Below are 19,686 nucleotides of genomic sequence, written 5' to 3' on the forward strand. Positions count from 1 at the left end.
AATGCATAACTGCACAGGGTTCATAGTTCCCAGAGATTCTTCACTGCTTTCTAGGGCAAGGGATTTAGAACATCTACCTATGCAAAGTAGAATCAAGTTACAGATTAGAAAGTGAAGATCACTTGTTTGCCTAAGTTGATTTCAAGGGGAAAACAAATAAATATTAGAGAAACAAATCCTTTTATTGGGTCATTTTATGAGCAAAACAAACTAAAGAACAGGCTTGGTAATCTCCTTGTTTGCTGTGTTTTCTCATCCCTTTCTGACAAATACAAACAAGCACATCAACTATTCCAGGCAACTGAAATTCACAAAGAACAGTAAAAATAACTAACTAACTAACTAAATAAATAAATAAATAAAATGCAGTTCTTAAGAAACTATTGGCACCAGACATGCTATCATTCATTTGTTAGAAAAGCCTCCATAGAAGCATATGTATAATCAAGACTCACCCTGCTCTGTTGGCATATTGTGAAATGAAAGAGCACAACTGCACATAGGTGATCTTGCTGCACTACAATTCTCCCAATTAACTGCCATTCTTCAATCTTGCTATTTTTTTTTCAATAACGAGTAAAATGGTGTCATTCATCTCAGGCATTCCCCATTTTCTTACTCTCTCTGACACTCTATGTTTTGTCTCTAAAATTGAAAAGTTTGTTTTGTCATAAAGCAAAGAATTACAAAATCACTCAGCACTGTGTTTTTTCAACAGAGAGGCTTTTGTTTAAGTTTAGTGAGCTAGAGATGCTTTAACAAAATGCATGTCATGAAACCAGAAAAAGATGAATCCATGAGGAAGCTATGATTAACAAGGGTAAATGGAAAAATTAATCATCTAAGACTGCAAACTCACCATGTTTGCATATGTAATAGCAGAGGGAAAGCAAATAGCTTTAACACAGTAACAAAATATGTATGTGGAACACAGACAAAATTTCCATTCTCTTTCCCAATCCCCACATAAGACAAGTCATGGAGGCACTTTGTCTGCATGCTTCCCAGACAATTGTGGCTCTAGGTTTGTCAAATACAATACCAATGGCAAACCATGGAAAGGAGAAAAACCCAAACTCACTCCTCATCAAATGCTGAACACATAACCAGTGTAAGTATCCAGTCTTTTCCAACTGTTACAAAGAATACTTAAGAAAATACCAGGTGTTCTTCTACCACAAATTAACCATCTATAGTCACAAAATAGTTCCCAAGGCAACCATAATTCCCTCAACCAACGCACACCATTCCCTTCCCCTAAATGTACATTCTGCTCAGTGAGTGCTTGCCTGAGGTACCACACAAACAACTGTGCAGCAGATCAGAAGAATGGGCAAGGTACACAAATTAGCAACTCCTGTGTGTTTACACTTGTCAAGTGATACATACATGAGAATTTTATATTACACAGAGGTTTTTGGGTTTGTTTGTTTGCTTTTTAATGGGAAGATGGCTTATGCTCATGTTTCCACTGCCATGTTTTTAACAGAGGTGCTAGTTGGTTTCTTTTTAAGACTGGGCAGAGAAAAAAAAAACCACCAACAAACCAACAAAACACCACATACCAGTTATGAGGAGATCCTTCTTCCCTTGGCAAATTCTGAGCAATTTATGCTTCCATTATAATTTTAAAAGGAAAAGCAAAAGCTAAAAACCTTATATGTCAACAAACTGATAATTACACACTAATAAAACAAGCACCTGCTACAATTTTATAGGATTTACTGTGAGCAATATCCTAGCACTATCTTTATTGCACTGTTAATTTCAAATAGCACCATTTGCTACTTTGTGTGTACACGAGCAGCAGCATTACCTTCCCTGTATTTCAATTCCCTGTCTGTATTAAGCCAGCTCTACTGCTAAAGGTCTCCTGCCCACCTTTGGCACCTGCCTTTTTGTTTCTATACATTGTCCCTCCTTATGCCAGCATACATCTGCAAGGGCAGCCCAGATAAAGGAGCCAAGCAGGAGCAAAGCCATCCAAAATCAACTGTAGGTTGTCACAAACTCAAGTAGTAAGCAAACTCTGGTGAGTCAGTGTGCTGAAACAGCTCTGTTCAAAGTCTATGAGCACCACAGCAGCACCAAGGGATCACACCTGAAAGACTTTGCACAGGAACAATAGTTTCACCCAAGGAAGATAGACTTGAGTCTATAACAGAAACTGCTGCTATTCCAAAGGAATAAAAACCCCCATTACAGTCAGTCCCTAAAGAGGGGGTTTCAGTATGTATGTACCTAGAACTCATACAACAGCTCAAAGCAGACCCAACACTAAGGCCTAACACCTGATGGCAGAAGGACTGAAAGGGATTCTGAAGGGAATGATGCACAAATTAAGGAGCTACCAATCTACATCCAGATCTGGGACACGGGAATCTCTCACATCACGTAGCTTTGTGCCCCATGACTAATCAAGGGATTATTCTGTTAGTCTCCCTCCTTCTTGTGCAAGAACATTCTTTTCCAGACTTCTAATGTTGTCAGGTGAGCAAGCCTAGTCACAGGCTGTACTGAAAGCCACATGCTGTTTATCAGCTTTCTGAGCAACTGAGGAAACCAAGGTATTCAAATCAAAGGCCTGCAAAATACAAACCTTCAAAACCACATTTTCCACTTCTCTGGGAGTTCTTGAAACTAAGAATAAAAAAAACCAACAAAGAATCCTGAGTTTATCTCCTAGGTACTTGTTATGAAGGGCCCAACTACACCCTTCACTGCTGTAGTGTGCAACCTCTGTAGGACATTGGGATGTGCCTCTCAGAGCATGTGACAAAGAAAGCACTACTTCTACAGCACATAGAGAGAACAAAAGCACAAACATACCAAGTGACAGATGAGGAACCACAGTTTGTTGCAGAAGCAGAAATCAAAACACAACACCCCCAATCTACCTTAGTTGCCCCTGCAAGCATTTTTCAAACAAGAGTGAGGGAAAAAAACCCAAGGGGCTGTGATGATTTTTCCAAATCTAAAATAAAAGATATTTCAGTGTATGCGATAACTACATCTCTAAGGTTGAATTCTTCTAGTACTCTTCATCACCACCCTTCTTATTCACCTGTAATTATTAGATACTCCTCCTGAAAGCATTTAAAACTTCCCAACAATTCTGACTGAACTGTTCAGAGCATTCAGTTACAAAGGATCTGAGCGTGGACATCACTGGAGTATAAGCAAACCAAACATCAGCAGATAGTTCTTGATACATAAGCTGAACAAGCAACCTTGCATAACAAACTGCTGAAGCTTACCCCATCACAGCAAGCATGAAGTACTTTTTTAACCCATTAGGGAAGCTGGGCTGTGCTTTCAAACACACTCTCCCAGCCAGCCTGTATGACTGATGGGCCTGCAGAGCAATAGGGCCACACATCTCTCTCTAGGCTGGTGAAACACTGTACAAGGCATGTAACTCAGGGACAGATATATAAACTGGATGTCTTGACAAAAAATAATTTAAAAAGAATAAAAAACAAGTCTAACACATTTCATTTTACAAAAAAATATCACTGACAGAAGAAATATATCCTGGTGATAACCCACTATTCTTCTTGCTTCCAATAAGATAAAAGTTATTGTGAAGAAGATAAGCACATACTCAAGGATTGAGCAACCTGCCTGTTATTGCAAGCCTCATGTAAACATTGCAAAGTGTATTTCAAATTATTTCTCTATATTCAATATTTCCTACAGTAACCATAATATATTTCAAGAAGCTGTTCAGAACAATGAAACTAAGTTAAGATGATTTAAATACCTGTCCTTTCCTCACCTGACATCTTAAGTCTGAGAGTTTCCCTTCTGATTACAGTATATTCCAGTGGGCAGTTTCATATGCTGTCAATGCCACAGAGCTTTCCAGAGCCCAAATCCTCAAAAATCAAGCATCACATAATTAGTACATGACGTGCTTCAAAGTCAAGGCCGCAAATAATCAAAAACACATTCTGAATACTGATATACCTCATAATGAGCAAGATGGTGACAAGAAGAGCTGGGACTATCCCAAAAGATGATCTGGCTATATTTACAGAACTAAAGAACTGTCAAGTTTGAAAGGCACCCCTGGAATGAACCAGTCCTACCTCCCTGACAAGGCAGGGCCACTTGGAGCAGGTGACACAGGACCATGGTCAGGCGGGTTTGGAATGACTCCAGAGAGAGGGACTCCACAACCTCCCTGGCAGCCCGTTCCATAAAGAACATAAAGTTCTTCCTTATGTTGAGGTGAAACTCCTTGTATTTTTATTTACAGCCACTTATCTCTATCCTATTGCTGAGCACCACCAAAAGCTCTGCCACCATCCTCTTGGCACCCACTACTGAGATATTTATACGCATTAACGACATCACTCTCGCCTTCTCTAGACTAAACAAGCCCAGCTCCCACAACAAGAGAGCTGCTCCCGAGCCCTCATCATCTCGGTGGCCTCGGCTGGGCGCTCTCCAGCAGCTCCTGGTTTTTCCTTGCCCGGGAGGCCAGGAGCGGCCGCGCCGCGGCGGGGCTGGGGCGGTCCGGAGCCGGGCAGCGCTCGCTCGGGGCACAGGTGCGCCTGGCACCGGGCGGAGCGGGGGCAGCCGGGGCGAGCATCCCGCCGGACGGCCGGGACGCGCTCACCCACCGCGGCCGTGCCGGGGCCGGCCCGCTCTCTCGAACGGCGCATGCCGGCCACCCGCCCGGGCCCCGGAGCCGCCGCCGCGCTGCCCCCGGCCCGCAGCGCCCGGGCCCCGCTCCCCCCGCGGCCCCCGGGCCGGGTCTCACCTGGCGGGGGCGGCCGGGGCCCGTCAGCGCCGCCGGCCGCCGCCGTATTTCGAAAGATCCGCCATTTTCAGCCCGTCACCGCCGCTCCCGCCCCCGCCGCACCTGCCCCCGCCGCCCCGCCCCGGCGCCGCCCCCGAGCCGCCAACCCCAGCCCCTTCCGCACCGGCGGCTCCCGCGCGCACCGCGCTCCGAGGGGCGGCCGAGCCGCGACCCCGCCGCTCCGCCGGGCTGCGGGCGCAGCTGAGCCCGGGGAGGGGACGCGCCGGGCGGGCATCCCCGCGGCCGAGGGGCGGCCGGGACCGACTGTCCGCGCCGTCCCGGGGAGCCCGGCCCGCCGCGGGGAGAGCGCCCGGCCAGGCCGGGCCTGTTCTTTCGCGGCGGGCGGCGGCTGTCAGCCGTGCCCGCACCCCCTTCCCTGTCCTCCCGCCGCCGCTTTCCCGCCCCTCGCACTCACCGGGCGGGCGGGCGCTCTTCTTCTTCCTGCGCTAGCGCTGCCTCTGGCCGCTGCCGGCGCCCCCCGGTGCCGCTCCCGGCGGCCGCGGCGGCGGCGGCCGCGCCCGCGCCGATCCCGCCGCCGCGTTTGTTCAAAATCACGCGCCCCGCGCCATTCCCCCGCCGCATCCCATAATACCGCGCCGCCCTGGCAACCGCCGGCGCAGCGCCCCGCGCTTCCGGGACCGCCCCGCCCCGCCGTCCGCTTCCGGGCCCACGCGCGGGCACCACCCGTGGAGGAGGAGGAGGAGGAGGAGGCGGCGGGGCCGCGGGCCGATCCCACTGGCGGTGTAAATCCCGCGGGATATCTCCGTGGGATACCCGCCAACCGCGCGCGCGGGGCCAGGCCCGCCCGCGGCCCCTTCCCGCGGCCCGCGCGCGCTCCCCCGTCACGTGACGCGCACCCCCCCCCCCCCCTCCTCCCGCCAGCGCGCGCGGCTCCATGGTGGGAGGAGGCGGCTGCCAAGATGGCGGCGGGCGCGGTGAGGCAGGACCTGGCGCAGCTGATGAACTCCAGCGGCTCCCACAAGGACCTGGCGGGAAAGTGAGTTGCCACGCCGCGTCCCCGCGGTGGGGCGAGGCCTGCGAGCCGCCCGCGGGGTGCGGGGTGAAGGGGCGCCCTGCCCTGGGGGTTGGTTCGCGCCCCGCGGCCGCGTCCTTTCCGATAAAAAGGAGACAGAAAGGTTTCACTTCACGGTTGTGGAGGTTTTTCGTTCACCCTCCCGCGTGTCCGCTCGGGCCCCTCAGGGCTCGGCTGCTGGCCCTGGGCTGTGCTGCAGCGGGAGGCCGCGGAGTTTGTTCTCTGCTGCCGTGGGTATCTCAGCGACTCTTTCCTTCTTGTTAATAATTATTGCCCTTTTCATTAGGTGGGTGTTTTGGGCTGCAGCCTTTAGGGGTTTTGCTTCTCGTGGCGCGATGTGTCACACAGCTCTTCACTCAGATGCGGATTTGTCCCCTGGAATTCTTTGGCTCCCTGTCAAGGATCAGTTGCTTGTGTTCTAGGGGGGCTGTGTCACTTTCAGGATTTAAAGTTTTCCCCTCAAAATGTAGCTTCCATGCAGATGTAGTACTTCATCGGTATCACACACACTGAGGCAAAGTTTCATTAGCTTGCTGAAACAAGAAAAGACAACTTGATATTTTTTCAGCAATAAACACTTGAGAACACATAGAGTGCACCTGTGTTCATGCCAAGTGGCTGTGACATAGTTATCACAACAGTATTTCTCAATCACACTGAATGTGGCATTTTGAATGTTTGACTACCTTGATTAATCTGAATCTATGGGCAATAGAGTTTTCATTACTTTCTCTGTGCATTATCCTGGGTATTGTATTATTATTATTATTATCTTAAGCTTCCAAAATTCCACATATGTTCTTAGATAACAAAATGATGAGCTCTGTTATTTGACAATCTAGCTCTAGTATTTAAGAAGAGCCAGGTACCAATTCCAAATGAATGTTCATGACTCTTGGAACCAAACTGGGGCATTTTCACCACAAAAATAATGAGCAAAAATAAAGTTTTGACATGGAAAGTAATCAGAGAGGCAGAAGTTCTTGGTGAAAGAAATTGTGATTTTTAACCTTTAAAAATTTATTTATTGACAGGTACCGTCAAATATTGGAAAAAGCCATTCAGCTGTCGGGTGTGGAACAGCTTGAAGCTCTGAAAGCTTTTGTAGAAGCAAGTAAGTGTGCCTGGTATAAGTGGTTGTACACTGAGTCAAGGCCAGAGGTCTGTGGGGTTGTGTATTTGTTAGCTCTAGTGAGGCCGTGCAAATCCAATATATTTTTGTCCTGTTGGAACTCAGAAACAACAGGGAGAGGAACCCTCATCAGCACACTCAGAAGTGAAGAGGGAATGGATTTTTAAGCTTTGTGGTTATTAGCTCTCCCACCTGTCAGCACTGGAAGGTGAAAACAAAGCAGTCTTTGAAGTTGGTACTGGATGTCAAGTGGTATTTGAACTGACAGTCTCCTTCTTCACCCATTTTTAAAACTGCCAAGAAATTGTTAGGGTTGGTTTTTTTTTGGTGTTGTACTGGGTATTTGGCTTATTGAATATCTCTGTAAATTATATCTGCTGTAATGTTTTTCAAGTTGAGAATAAGCTTAATGAGATTTAGCCCAAACAAGTACTTTGTCCAAGATATTTCTGCAACTGAGAACTATAAATCAAGGTGAAAAATTCATTTATTATCTGCCAGGGGTTAGAACTCTGGTGACCTCTAGTGTAAACAGTTTCTGGAAGAAAAGAAAAACCCACCTTTATAAAAGAAGAAAACAAAATCCCCTTCACTTGCGTACAATTTTTAAAATTGAAATATTCAAATTTGATGTAAAAGTAAATTATCAGCTGTAGTGAAGGCCCTGAAAAATACTGCATCCATTCTGTGTTTTCCTTCTGTGAACCAGTGGTGAATGAGAATGTCAGTCTGGTGATCTCTCGGCAGCTGCTGACAGATTTCTGCACGCATCTGCCAAGTCTCCCTGACAGCACAGCCAAAGAAATCTACCACTTCACCTTGGAGAAGATACAGCCCAGAGTTATTTCCTTTGAAGAGCAGGTGAGAGATCAATGGTGAGGGAGGTTTGGGCTTGTGGGGTTGGCTTTAGTTTTGATCTTCCTTGTGTGCTGACTATTTCAAGACTTTCAAAAAGCTGTTTAGAACGGATATTCCTGCTTAGAGTCCAGTTTTTCAGTCCTGTACACAGAAAACCTGAGCTAAATGCAGAGAGCCCTTAGAACTGTGCAAAGGACTGTGCCTTGCTTTATTGTGGTGATGGGCTGTAATTCCTCTGCTACCAGCAATTGGCTTGTTACAATGAAACAATGCTTGAGCTGCTGGAGGTGTCTCGAGAGACAGACTGCTACTCCTTGCATTGCCTTCTACCCCAGTAGTAGAACAGACAGGTGGTGTGAAGAACATGCACCTTTGTCCTGGTTTGAAGGACAATAGCTTTTGTTGAAAAATAACTTTTGTTTCAAAATAAATAAATTTTCTGTCTATGTTTATTTTAGTTGTAATCATTTTACCACGAAAAAATATTTTCTTCAAATCCTATTCTGCTTAACTACTGAATATGCTGCCCTACTTTTTCAGTTCAGTTTTGTGTTTTGTGGTATGAATGTGCAGTATCATTTGAGAGTTCTTAGAGAAGCTGTTTATATAGAAAGCCCTTAGGATCTAGTATTGGAGTAGAAAGTCAAGGCAGTTTCTGCCATGATTTTTATTTGCTTCTCTTTATATTTTGTCTTTTTGAGCAGCTTTTACTCTCAGCTGAACGTGATTGCATGTTATGCATGGTTATGCATAAATTAAATCAAATACATCAGATGATTTATTTTTTTACCCATACTTCCAGTAAAAAACCCAGGTTGTAAGCATTAATACTTTGCCTGCTGACAGCTACTCTCCAAAGTAGAAGTTTCTTCATTTGGATCTAATCACAGTTCACCTCATTCCTACCTCACAGGCATGATATGAGGGGTAACTGCAAGAAGTGGCTTGTGGCTCCTGTTGAAAGATTTGTTTCATCTTTTTAAAAACTTTATAAATGGTGGCTACTTCTGATCTTGATTTTTTTTGCTCTTCAGGTGGCTTCAATAAGGCAACATCTTGCATCAATCTATGAGAAAGAAGAAGACTGGAGAAATGCAGCACAAGTGTTGGTGGGGATCCCTTTGGAAACAGGGCAAAAGTATGTGACACCCAGTTCTGTAGTGTTCACCTGTACCTGCTCTCTCTGAATTGAACTGAGCAAGTGAGAATTTGGAGGTTTGCTGCACCAGAAGTTGCCCACTGTTAATTAGTCGTGCTGATAAACAAATCTTCTTAATAGTATTTTGCAGAAATATTTCTCAGGTTATTGAAAGGTCCTTGGAAAGTGGGAGTCTTTCAAAGTGTCCACCTTCTCAGTTCAAAACAAAGACATAATTTGAAACTGGATATTAAAAAATGCAGTTGGAGATTCTTTTGTTTGTTTTAGTTTGGTTTGTTTTAGTTTGTGTTTTTCTAGGTAGAACCCTTGCTGTTTCTTTTCTCTGGCAGTCCTTTGCCCTTTCTCAGTTGCACATAGAAGGAATTGCTGTAGGTTTTGCCTATTTAGCACCTATTTTTTGCACTGCAAGGTTGATTGTTAATTCAAGTGGCTCACCGCTGGTGGAAAACTTATAGACCACAAAAAACAGATTATGAGAGTTTGTGTCTTGGTGGACAGCATTATTTCTACTGGTGTTTGCAGGAGCCAGTTCTGCATTGGCATTCATCTCAAATTTCCTTACTTTGTACAGAATGCACTGATTAGGTAGAAGGGAAGAAGAAAGCAGGATAAAGCAGATGTTGCCAAGTGCTTAAGAATCATAACAAATGTTTAGAGCAGCTAAGAGCAAAGGTAGTTCTGGAGCAACTCTGAGCACTTGCTTTTTTCTTTCTCCTACAGACAGTACAATGTAGATTATAAACTGGAGACCTACCTGAAAATTGCCAGGCTGTATCTGGAGGATGATGACCCAGTTCAAGCAGAAGCTTTCATCAATCGAGCTTCCCTGCTTCAGAATGAATCAACTAATGAACAGCTGCAAATCCATTATAAGGTTGTCTAACCTGCTTTATTGCTTTCTCTTAGTAAAGGGAGGCAGTTCCATGATGAGATGCTTTAATGCACTGCCTCTAAAACTTTCATCATGAGAGAAGAGGCAAAGGGAAAAGCTGTATAGTGTTGGGAGCTTGAGAGACACATCCTAGCAATAATTAAACAACTCATTTTTTACCATTTTGAGAAAATAAAAAACAGGCTAAAACCCACCTGAAATATTGTTGAAAATATTGCCTCCACCTTTGTCTAAAAATCTAAGAGGAGGAAAAAATTGCATCTAATATTAGAGATCGTAGAAATCCTCCTACTCCCCAATAATTAAATAAAAAGCCCCATGCATAAAAGTAGCTTATAGACTGAAGTAGTAAATTAACTGCTGACATTCCTGCTTTTTGTGGGTTTACTGTGTACATAGTTCATACACAAATTTCTTAAACCATTTTAGTAACTGATGGGCAGTGATGACTCCAGTGTAACAGAACTGGTCAAGTTTGGTGGTGTTTAAAATTCTGTGGCACAAAGCAGATGTGCCATGAGCAGTAACTCAGCATCTGGTGGTTTTAGTTTGTTGGTTTTCCCTTTCATTTTTTCCTCATCCTCTGTTACATTTTGAAGTGTGCACTCAGTTGAAAGTGTAAGTATTTTCTGTGAATCTTAGAGAAGCTCAGAGGAAGGAAGAAATATCAGGTGGTGTTCCCATGCTGAAAGGGGAAAGCAAATACTTGAAACATGAATTGCTAAGTGGTAGCTGTCAGTGTCAGTAGTATAGGGGAAACATACACACACAAGCACATTATCAGCTGTACAAGATTTCAATTATTTAGGCTCAATACTTGTCTTTTAGACATTTGCAGTGCTTAACACATGAACAGTGGTGGGAAATGCCCTTTCAATTGATTTCCCTGATACTTCAGCAAGGACTTGTCAAGTGAATCTAATTCTTTGAAGGCACACACATCCCTGGGAAGCAGAAGAGCAGTATTTATGGGAGCTATCATTTCATAGTGTGCAATTTTTACACACCTGTATTTTGCAGCCACCTCTGCTTTGTTTCTTCTGAGATATCCTTCCTTTCCAGGTTTGCTATGCTCGAGTACTCGACTACAGAAGAAAGTTCATTGAGGCTGCCCAGAGGTACAATGAGCTGTCCTACAAGAGCATAGTCCATGAGACTGAGAGGCTGGAGGCACTGAAACATGCATTGCATTGTACTATTTTGGCATCAGCAGGTAAAATGCACCTTACATTTTTGTGTATGTGCATTTCCCCTGAAGCAAATCAGCTTGTGTATTACTTGTGTTCCTGAGATTTTGTGAGGAATCCAAAGTTGTGAACATGATGTCAGAGTTACGTGTTGGCAAACTGTTATCTCAGAGCCAAATTAATTCTTCAGTAGAGCTTTGTTGGCTGTTATTTGCATGCATTGGGGAAAAAAGGTTTTCCTTCCTGCTGTTTACCTCTAAGTATTTGGGGTTCTGGTGGTCAGTTATGAGAATTCCTCTTGACTTTCCTAGGACAACAGCGTTCCCGCATGCTTGCTACTCTCTTCAAGGATGAGAGATGCCAGCAGCTTGCAGCCTATGGGATCTTGGAGAAAATGTATCTGGACAGAATTATCCGTGGAAATCAACTGCAAGAGTTTGCAGCTATGCTAATGCCTCACCAGAAAGCGACTACATCTGATGGTACACACTTCTCTAAAACCTTGTAATATTAGGTGTTCATCCATGGGAGTTAGACTTCCCAAATCAGTCAAGAAGTGCCATGGAAAAGTTTATTATTGCTTATATCATTATTTAAGAAGTATTTTTCAGAATGTGTGGTTAGATAGTAAGCTTCTTAGATATAGTTCTGATCTGGCAAATCTTTCTAATTTTCCATTAAGGTTTTGAAATAACTTCTGGAAGATAACTTGTCATGTTTTCTTTTGCTGTCCACGTACAGTCCTCTTCACTGACAGTTTCCCAGTGTTTCTAACAGAGTCTCTGTCCTTGTGAGCTTCTCAGGCACTGAAGGTGCAGAGTAGGGTGCCTAGAAACCCATGACATGCATAAGCCATAAATGGTCTGTACTGATGATACATTTATTGGAACTGCTTCCTGACTTGACAGGAAGGTGACATAGTGAGGGGATGGTTTGGAACCGACACACGTCATCTCCACTGACATGACACAATCCTGAACCTCTGAACAGTCAAAAAAAATGTCAAGTCATGACTTTACTTTTATCCTAAACATGCTGGTCTCAGTTTTCTAGATTGGAAGAATATAAAAGTGGAAAAATACATAAGCATGAAATAGCTCTCAATCAGGAAAACCTTCCTAGTGAAAAGTAATTGTTGATTAAGGTAAAATAAGTAACCATGTACTTGCAGAAGGGAAAACTGGGTTAAAGGTACTTAACTTGCTAGCAATATGCTGCATTCCTTCCCTTGGTCAGTTTGTTTACTTATAACCTGTACTGTTTGTCCTTAAAGAATGCAGGTTAGCTGGTGTTTAATAATGTGCTTGTCTTCAGCTAGAGTTATACTGTTGAAAACAATTCAGTCAAGAGGAGAGACATCAGATAAGCTGACTGAGAGAGAGGTTAATTGTACCCCTAAGAGCCATAATGAATAATAAGAAAACCCCCAATAGTCTTTCCATTTGTCACGCTAGGGTCACAGAAGGTTAAACTTCCTCAATTCAGACAGTAAGTCTTGTAGCAAGGGCTCTACTTGCTTACTGTAGAAATTAAATTAAATAAAGGATTTAGCTGTTTTAATCAGCTGTTTAAAATCAGCCATGTGCCATCCATTTGATTTTGTTCACTGCCTCAGCACAGCTTGACAGAGATGCAAGGCAGATGCATCTGGACCTTCTGCATGTGTAACACTTCTGGAAAGAAAAAAAAAAAAGGTGTTTTGTTTGCTCTACTATATAAACTGACATTTCAATCTACACTAATCATTTGGGTTTTGTTTTTTCTTTTTTCTTAAATAATTCCAAAGGTTCCAGTATTCTGGACAGAGCTGTTATTGAACACAATTTACTGTCTGCAAGCAAACTTTACAACAACATTACCTTTGAAGAGCTTGGAGCATTACTAGAGATCCCTGCAGCTAAGGTGTCCATTTCCTACCTTTTTTTTTTTTTTTAACAAGGATCATGAATGTCATGAGAAAATATCTGTGGTAAATATTAGAAAATTTTGTTAAATATTAGGGAATAATTAAATACTACATATTATGGGGAAGGTTAAATATCTAGCACATCTTGTGAGAATGGGAGTGGCTCAATGTGGAATGAGCAACAGTGGAGTTAGATGCCACTGATAGTTTGTCTAATCATTTAATGAGTGCTGTCTGTAGGTTCCTTCCCACCTGTGTGTGGACCTGGTTAAAAACCCATAAGACTGTTAAGTCTGAATAATTTCTAGCTTCTTTGGGAATGAACTAAATTTCTGACATCCTTGTCATTCCAGGCAGAGAAGATCGCGTCTCAGATGATAACTGAGGGTCGCATGAACGGATTTATTGATCAGATTGATGGAATTGTTCACTTTGAGAGTAAGTGCAACCACAACATCATTTATTTTTTAGCACCTCTCAGAGTGAGCTTTTCATGTGGTGCCTGCCAGGGTAAGGAAAGAAGTTTTATTAATAATCCCTTTGCCTGAAGTGAGCATGCTCATCCTGCTGTGGCCAGGAGATGGCAGAGTTGGCCACAAGGGACAGCCTTTGACACCAAACACTTCCTACTCTGCATCCTCTTACCACAGGAAAATGTGAATTTATTCCATCAGCCTCCTCTAGGAACAGGTTCACCAGGAAGTTCTCTGTTCAAATCTGCTTCAATGCAGGAGTTAGGCTTGTAACAGGCAGCCAAAATAATTGTAGCTTTTGAGTACAAAAGTGGTCCTGATGCCACTGCAAGGAATGCTTCCTTTGTGAGTTAGGTGAGGGTAGCAAAAGGAAAGGTTGCAGTTGACAAGGCCAGGGAATTGCTAAGACTCAATTTGTTTAGTTTGGGTTGTTTTTTCTTGTCTTTTCAGCTCGTGAAGCCTTGCCAACTTGGGACAAGCAGATTCAGTCCCTGTGTTTCCAGGTGAACAACCTGCTGGAGAAGATCAGTCAGACAGCCCCGGAGTGGACAGCACAGGCCATGGAGGCCCAGATGGCTCAGTGAGGCAGGGGAGCTGAGCAGGACTGGGAAACAAACAAAAAACCATCTTCACTTCCTCATATTCTGCTTCCACTATGGCTTAGGACACAATTAGCTAATACCATGTTTGGTGTGACAGGCTCCCAGTTCTCTGAGCTTGGAGTGATGCTCTTGTTGCCTCTGCATTGCACTCTGCTTGTCCTGAAAACTGTGTTTTCCTTTTAAAAGAAGCTGTAATGTCTGCAGCAAGCTTTGGGTTTGGTTTATTTAATTTTATTTTTTTCCCCCACTGTGTTGCTATAGCTTTGTAGCCCATTACTTCCTATGATGCTCGTCCTGCTGTGAAAATAGGAGCACCAAGTTTCTTTTAGTTGTAATTATTCTAATAAAGGCTGAGATAAGCCACTTGGTTTAAGTGTTGTAAGGCCCTGTGGTTTTGGTTTTTTTGGTTTTGTTTTCATTTTTTTCTTAAATGGTAACTTGAAATAAATCAGATTTTTGTAATTGCATTTTCAGCCCCTGAAAATGTTGAATGAAAACCATTTTTTCCCTTCTTTGCTTATGCAAAAATGCAAGTCAAGGTGTCATGTGATAAGCAGGACTAACTTGAAATGCTTATGCACAGTGATGAAGTACAAAAATAGCCCTTCTGATGTTTATCAGTCTGGGGTTGGGCACTCTTTCATGTGCTTTGCCAGATACATTTAACAAACATGACAAATATTTGGGTCTTCAGAGGCTTCTGTGCTTGGTTAGCTCCAGTCTGTTGGAAGCTCCATCTACTCAGTTGCATATCTAGCTGCATACCTTGGATCCATCATATTTTTCAGTTCTTTAATGGCTTAAAGAAACAAAACCAAGCTGGCTAATGAAGCAAATATCCTCAAAGAAAGGAATTAATAAGTTTCAGCAGAAACTAATTGCCATTAAATCAAAATCTTTAAAACAGGAAGGAGCAGCATGCACACTTGATATACTTACAGTTGTCATTGTTTGTAAAGAATGCCTTATTTCAAGGTGTGTTGACACTACTACTCAGTAATAAACTGTCAAGTGAGTATAGGCCAAATTTTAATGTTCTTTGCTGTGCAAGTACTGCACACCTTAGTACAACAGCATCATAAAAGTAAGCAAAGTGATGGCAAATGATGAGAATAGGCTGAAGGGTATTTTTGACCACCTATTTCCAAGGGAAATTACTTACAACTTAGTGTCTGAGAATTTGCTCTCCCTTCAAGAGAAATGCAGACATAGTCATTATTAGTTTGGAGCCTGTTTTTCTTTTTGGTTATGCTCTGATTTTTGCACAGAGCTCTTCTCTTGGAGCATGCCCTTGCAGGTGGAGGTGTGTCATTCATCTACATTCCCATTTAGGCTATTTGCTGCTTCAAAGGACTGGATTGCCCTAAAAAGCCATATCAGTGTGTGTTCAACAGCTGTTTTGTGGACCTTTTCTCCCTGTGGGCCAGGACTGACTTCTGGAAAGCAGTAAATAGTTCTACTGAGCCATTTCTGAAAGGACAGACCTCAAAACTAAGGTGCCCTTTGGTGATGCACATGTCAAGCCACAGGTTGATTGATCTGATGGCCCCTGACTTAACCCAGACCTAGCCTGGGAATGCTGTGGTGAGCTAGGAAAGGGTGAGGGAAGCAGAGCCACTTCCAGCAAGGATGAGCACACAAGGGACAGAGCTTGTAGCCTTGACACGTGCAGTATTTGGGGTGTGCCATGCAACAGGAATGCTATGGAAAGAGTGCAATTTTCACATCAGCAGGGAAGATCTAATTTATTAGAGTAAGTGCAGTTACCTGCAGAAATTGCTGGAGTCCATTGCCCAGCCCACACTAGAGGCATTACAGAGACTGGTAAAGGGAATGGCTTGGAACACCTGCTCCAATGTATTATATATCTGCAAAGAGTTTGAGAAGTGGAGAAAGTGTGCTCAGTGGTATCAGCCCAACCCACCTGAGATACAGGTACATGAACCTGGACATGGAAGTGTTAATGAACATTTTCTCACAAAAATCCAAATAGGAACATAAATGACAGGGGCTGTACACTGTCATACTTTGTTCTTATTTTGCAGTTAACAATTTTAGGTAAGGAGAACTGGATTCACCATTCTCACATTAGATGAGTAGTTAAATGACTTATCAGTTGATCAGCAAGTGACTTTAGAGAACCCTTAATGATTTTATGTTGATAATCATTACTAATCCATGGCAATCTTGTTGGCCTTAATTCTGTGACATTCATTACTTATAAGGACAGTGGTCCAATACCTTGACAGTTTTATTTCTTTTTCCCTAAAGTGAATCAGCATGTATGCTCCGTTAAAACAGAGGGAGCATCACCTGCACTAGAGATGATGACCCAGCTAGTGGCTGGAGCTCCCCACTAGATGGAGAGCTAAGCACACATATCCATGGATCCCTCAGCGCCTCTGGGAGACCAGCACATTCCCACTTCCATTCTGTGATTCAACTCTGCTCATCCACAGATGAACAAACTCATTGGCCTCTGGGCTCTGCAGATTCGTGAGCCTTTAGCTGCACTCACAGCAGGCTACAAAGTTTGTTACCCACATGCAGGGCTTAGGTTGAACTTAACTTCAACAGTCCCCTGGTACCAAAAAGTTTTCCCTTCACCAAAGCTAAAAATGACCAAAAGTGAACTTTGTTCAGAATAAGACAGCATTACCACAGGGTCTCACAGGATGATTCAAAACAATATATAATATGTTTTTAAGTATAATTTGGGATTAATGAGCTCTTGGTAGCTTAACAGTTTTGGCTTTTTTTTTTTTTTTTTTTTTTTTCTTTAATAAAATCTTTGTACAATGAGTACATTAATCTAGAAATAAAAAGACTTCTATGAAGAAACCTGAAAACAATGTAAGTAATCTGTTAGAGGGACAACACCCATGCAAATGCATTTCCTTTTTTCTTGTTTAAGGCTTAGGGGCTTTGCTTTACAGATGATAAATGAGTTCTCTGTAAATGATGCTTTTATTCTTTGTGGTAGTCACTGTTCTAACTTTGCTATTCATTGCAAAAACTAATCCAAAAGCAAAGTAAAAGAGTTTACCAGACTAAGAACATCAGACTGAAAAATAAGGGGCATCCTAGGTTCACAGTGAGTGCACAGCATTCATTTTGTTGCAACAGTGTGAACTTGAAATTATGACTTTGGAGGGAAAGGATGTCACTCAGGGGCACTTTGACAGGCTTCAGAGGTGGGGCTGTGTGAACCACGAACCTCAAACTCAACACAGACCCAGTGTGAGATCCTGCATGGGGGATGAGGCAATCCCAAGCACAAATGCAGGCTGGGCAGAGAATGCACTGTGAGAACTGCAAGGAACTGGGGGTGTCTGTGGATAAGTGTTGGATCCCTGTGAGTTTAGAAGTTTCTGTGCTGCCATGCACTGATCCCCAAAAGAAAACTGCTCTTGACCTGATGCCTTGGAGAAGGCTTCCAAAATTGAATGGTAGGACTAGAATCACTGGTGTGTAGTTTGAATAGAAATGTATAACATCACATGGTAAAGGATTTGGAATTTGGGGTTTGAGAATATAGTAATAGGTATAGGACAAGATGGAGGTTTTAGGGCAGAGGTTTCTTTTCTTCTTCACCTTCCTCTTCAGTGGTTTAGGTGTCACTTCTTAATTGCATAGAAAATGCTACACTGAGGGTCACAGGGGTTTGGTCATTGGATCAAAAGTAAAAATAATTTAGGTGTTAGTTTTTAATTGGACAATTAGGCCTCAAAAGACCTTGTAACAAGAAAGATACATCACCATTTCTTCATTTTTAGCTTGTTAGGTAGAAGTGCTGCAGCATTCACTGTAACATAGGTAAGAATTAATAAACGCCGGAGTCCAAACACAAAATTCCATCTCTCATGCTTTCAATCCTGACTCTGACTGAAGAGAAAAAAGAAGATAAAAAACAATAGATAAGCAGCTCAATATGACCTACCAACATGTGCCCACAGCCCAGAAAGCCAAATGTGTCCAGGGCTGCATCTAAAGCAGCGTGGCCAGCAGGGAGAGGGAGGGGATTCTGCCCCTCTGCTCTGCTCTGGTGAGACCCCACCTGGAATACTGCATTAGCTCTGGGGTACCCAGGGATAATGGCTTTAAATTGAAAGAGAGCAGGCTTAGATTAGCTTTTAGGAATAAATTCTCTAGTGTGAGGGTGGTGAGACATTGGCACAGGTTGCTCAGAGAGGCTGTGGATGTCCCATCCCTAGAAGTGTTCAAGGCCAGATTAGATGGGCTTTGAGCAACCTGGCCTAGGGGCAGGTGTTGCTGCCCATGGCAGGGGGTTGGAACTAGACCAGTTACCATGCTGTAAATCAAGCAATTGGTGTATTTTCACAGCAGAGCATGTGTGGATTGTTTGGGGCAAGGATTGAGGAAAACATGTGTTATCAGTTCCCTCGCAGCTTTGGGTCAGTCCCAGCACGATTAAGTTTTGTTGGCTTTCAAATGCTGCAATCATGGTTGTAACATATATTTTAGGCTATATAATGCTTCCATCATTGCCTGTATGATGCTGTATTTCTGGGTCCAAAACACTTCTCAGCTGCTGAGACTTTGCTTTCCAAACATGCACTTTTGTTGCACACCTGATCACCATGAAAGCCTCCTGTGACAATTGGTGCTGATTGTTTGGGAGGGTATTTAAGAACCAGGGAGGAGAGAGACTGCTTTTCCCAGCATGGTCTGGTTGACTGGTCTTTACTAGGTATGAAGAGTCCCAAGGTGATGCTCTGGCTATGAATTTAGAGGAAAAATGGTAAGGTATGTGTACTATTTTGTAATTATTTTACATGGTTAAAGCCTGTGACCTGCTATAATATTCCCCTCTGAAGATTAGGGAATAGCCACTTTCTAGAGTTTCTACTGCCTTGCCTTGTACATTTGTGTTGGATGTGGCATTTTGTTGTGACTCTACATAGTTTCTGGTGTTACAGGCAGCAATATGACCAGGTTTTTGTCCTTTGAGTTAGCTTGTTTGTTATCTGTAAACAGATAATTGTCAGATACATTTCTGTTTTTCAGTAATGTATTAAACCAGAGAGGAATAGTTGGAGATTCTTTTAGTTCTCACAGTCTTTGTTAGATGTCTTGTTACTTGAATGTGCTCCCAGCCTGTGATATTTCCATTGTTGTCATCTTTTTGAAGGGCTGGAAATCCAGATCTGCCTTTGTAAGCCTCCTTTATCAGCAGCTTGTCAATAGCTTTGATCTGTGGGGTTTTGCTAATGGAGCTCAATACCTGTTCCCCTAACCTGAGGGCATCTTCTCTGATCAGATGCTTTTTCCTTCCAAGCAGAATAAAGATTAGCAGCCAGGGGAGGATTAGCAGAGAGGGTGAGATTATGAGTTCCCTGGAGGCTGATGGGGAATTCAGGATGCACATTCAGCCACAGGGGCTAATAGACTATGCATGACCTACCAAGGTATATTTGTACTCTAGGGGTAACTGAAAAACCAAGGCAGGATCAGAAGGAATTTTTGTTCTTGCTTGCAAAAGTTGCTGCAACTTTTCTAGTGAAAAAAGCCTGAAACCTCAATATCTACCCCAGATTTACATTTAAAAAATCAATGTGTGTTTTTTAGCTGGAATTTGCCTTTGTATTGTAAGTGCTGTTTCTCCTCCTTATGGCA

The 19,686-nt window shown here is 43.2% G+C and overlaps 3 protein-coding genes across 9 annotated transcripts in view; 2 read left to right on the forward strand and 1 right to left on the reverse strand.

The window, feature by feature from the left end:
- LIN54 (lin-54 DREAM MuvB core complex component) overlaps positions 1 to 5,517 on the reverse strand; it is a 38,303-nt gene extending 32,786 nt beyond the window's left edge. For 3 of the 7 annotated variants that reach the window (XM_079306504.1, XM_079306503.1, XM_079306499.1), the window contains exons 1-2: positions 5,223 to 5,517; positions 3,779 to 3,878 (exon numbers count right to left, since the gene is read on the reverse strand). In XM_079306504.1, coding sequence (XP_079162630.1) covers positions 3,779 to 3,785 — 7 coding nt within the window. In that variant the 5' untranslated portion in view covers positions 3,786 to 3,878; positions 5,223 to 5,517. Of the gene's footprint in view, positions 1 to 3,778; positions 3,879 to 4,768; positions 4,889 to 5,222 lie in introns of those variants that run through there. The other 4 variants (XM_079306500.1, XM_079306501.1, XM_079306502.1 and 1 more) reach the window with 4 other exon arrangements.
- A 159-nt stretch (positions 5,518 to 5,676) lies between these two features.
- On the forward strand, positions 5,677 to 14,427 carry COPS4 (COP9 signalosome subunit 4). Its single transcript, XM_079306544.1, has 10 exons — positions 5,677 to 5,804; positions 6,875 to 6,954; positions 7,682 to 7,833; positions 8,865 to 8,968; positions 9,710 to 9,863; positions 10,944 to 11,094; positions 11,380 to 11,550; positions 12,855 to 12,970; positions 13,328 to 13,412; positions 13,898 to 14,427. Exons 1-10 carry the CDS (start codon positions 5,728 to 5,730, stop codon positions 14,029 to 14,031), a joined length of 1,224 nt encoding a protein of 407 aa, XP_079162670.1. The 5' UTR covers positions 5,677 to 5,727; the 3' UTR covers positions 14,032 to 14,427.
- Positions 14,428 to 18,794: 4,367 nt separating this feature from the next.
- The window catches only part of ARHGAP24 (Rho GTPase activating protein 24), a 234,974-nt gene continuing 234,082 nt past the window's right edge, over positions 18,795 to 19,686 (forward strand). The window contains exon 1 of the mRNA XM_079306517.1: positions 18,795 to 18,816. The gene's annotated coding sequence lies outside the window, so the exon portion shown is untranslated. The remainder of the gene's footprint in view (positions 18,817 to 19,686) is intronic.

This window comes from Erithacus rubecula, assembly GCF_903797595.1.
Source record: "Erithacus rubecula genome assembly, chromosome: 5".
Lineage (NCBI taxonomy): Eukaryota > Metazoa > Chordata > Aves > Passeriformes > Muscicapidae > Erithacus > Erithacus rubecula.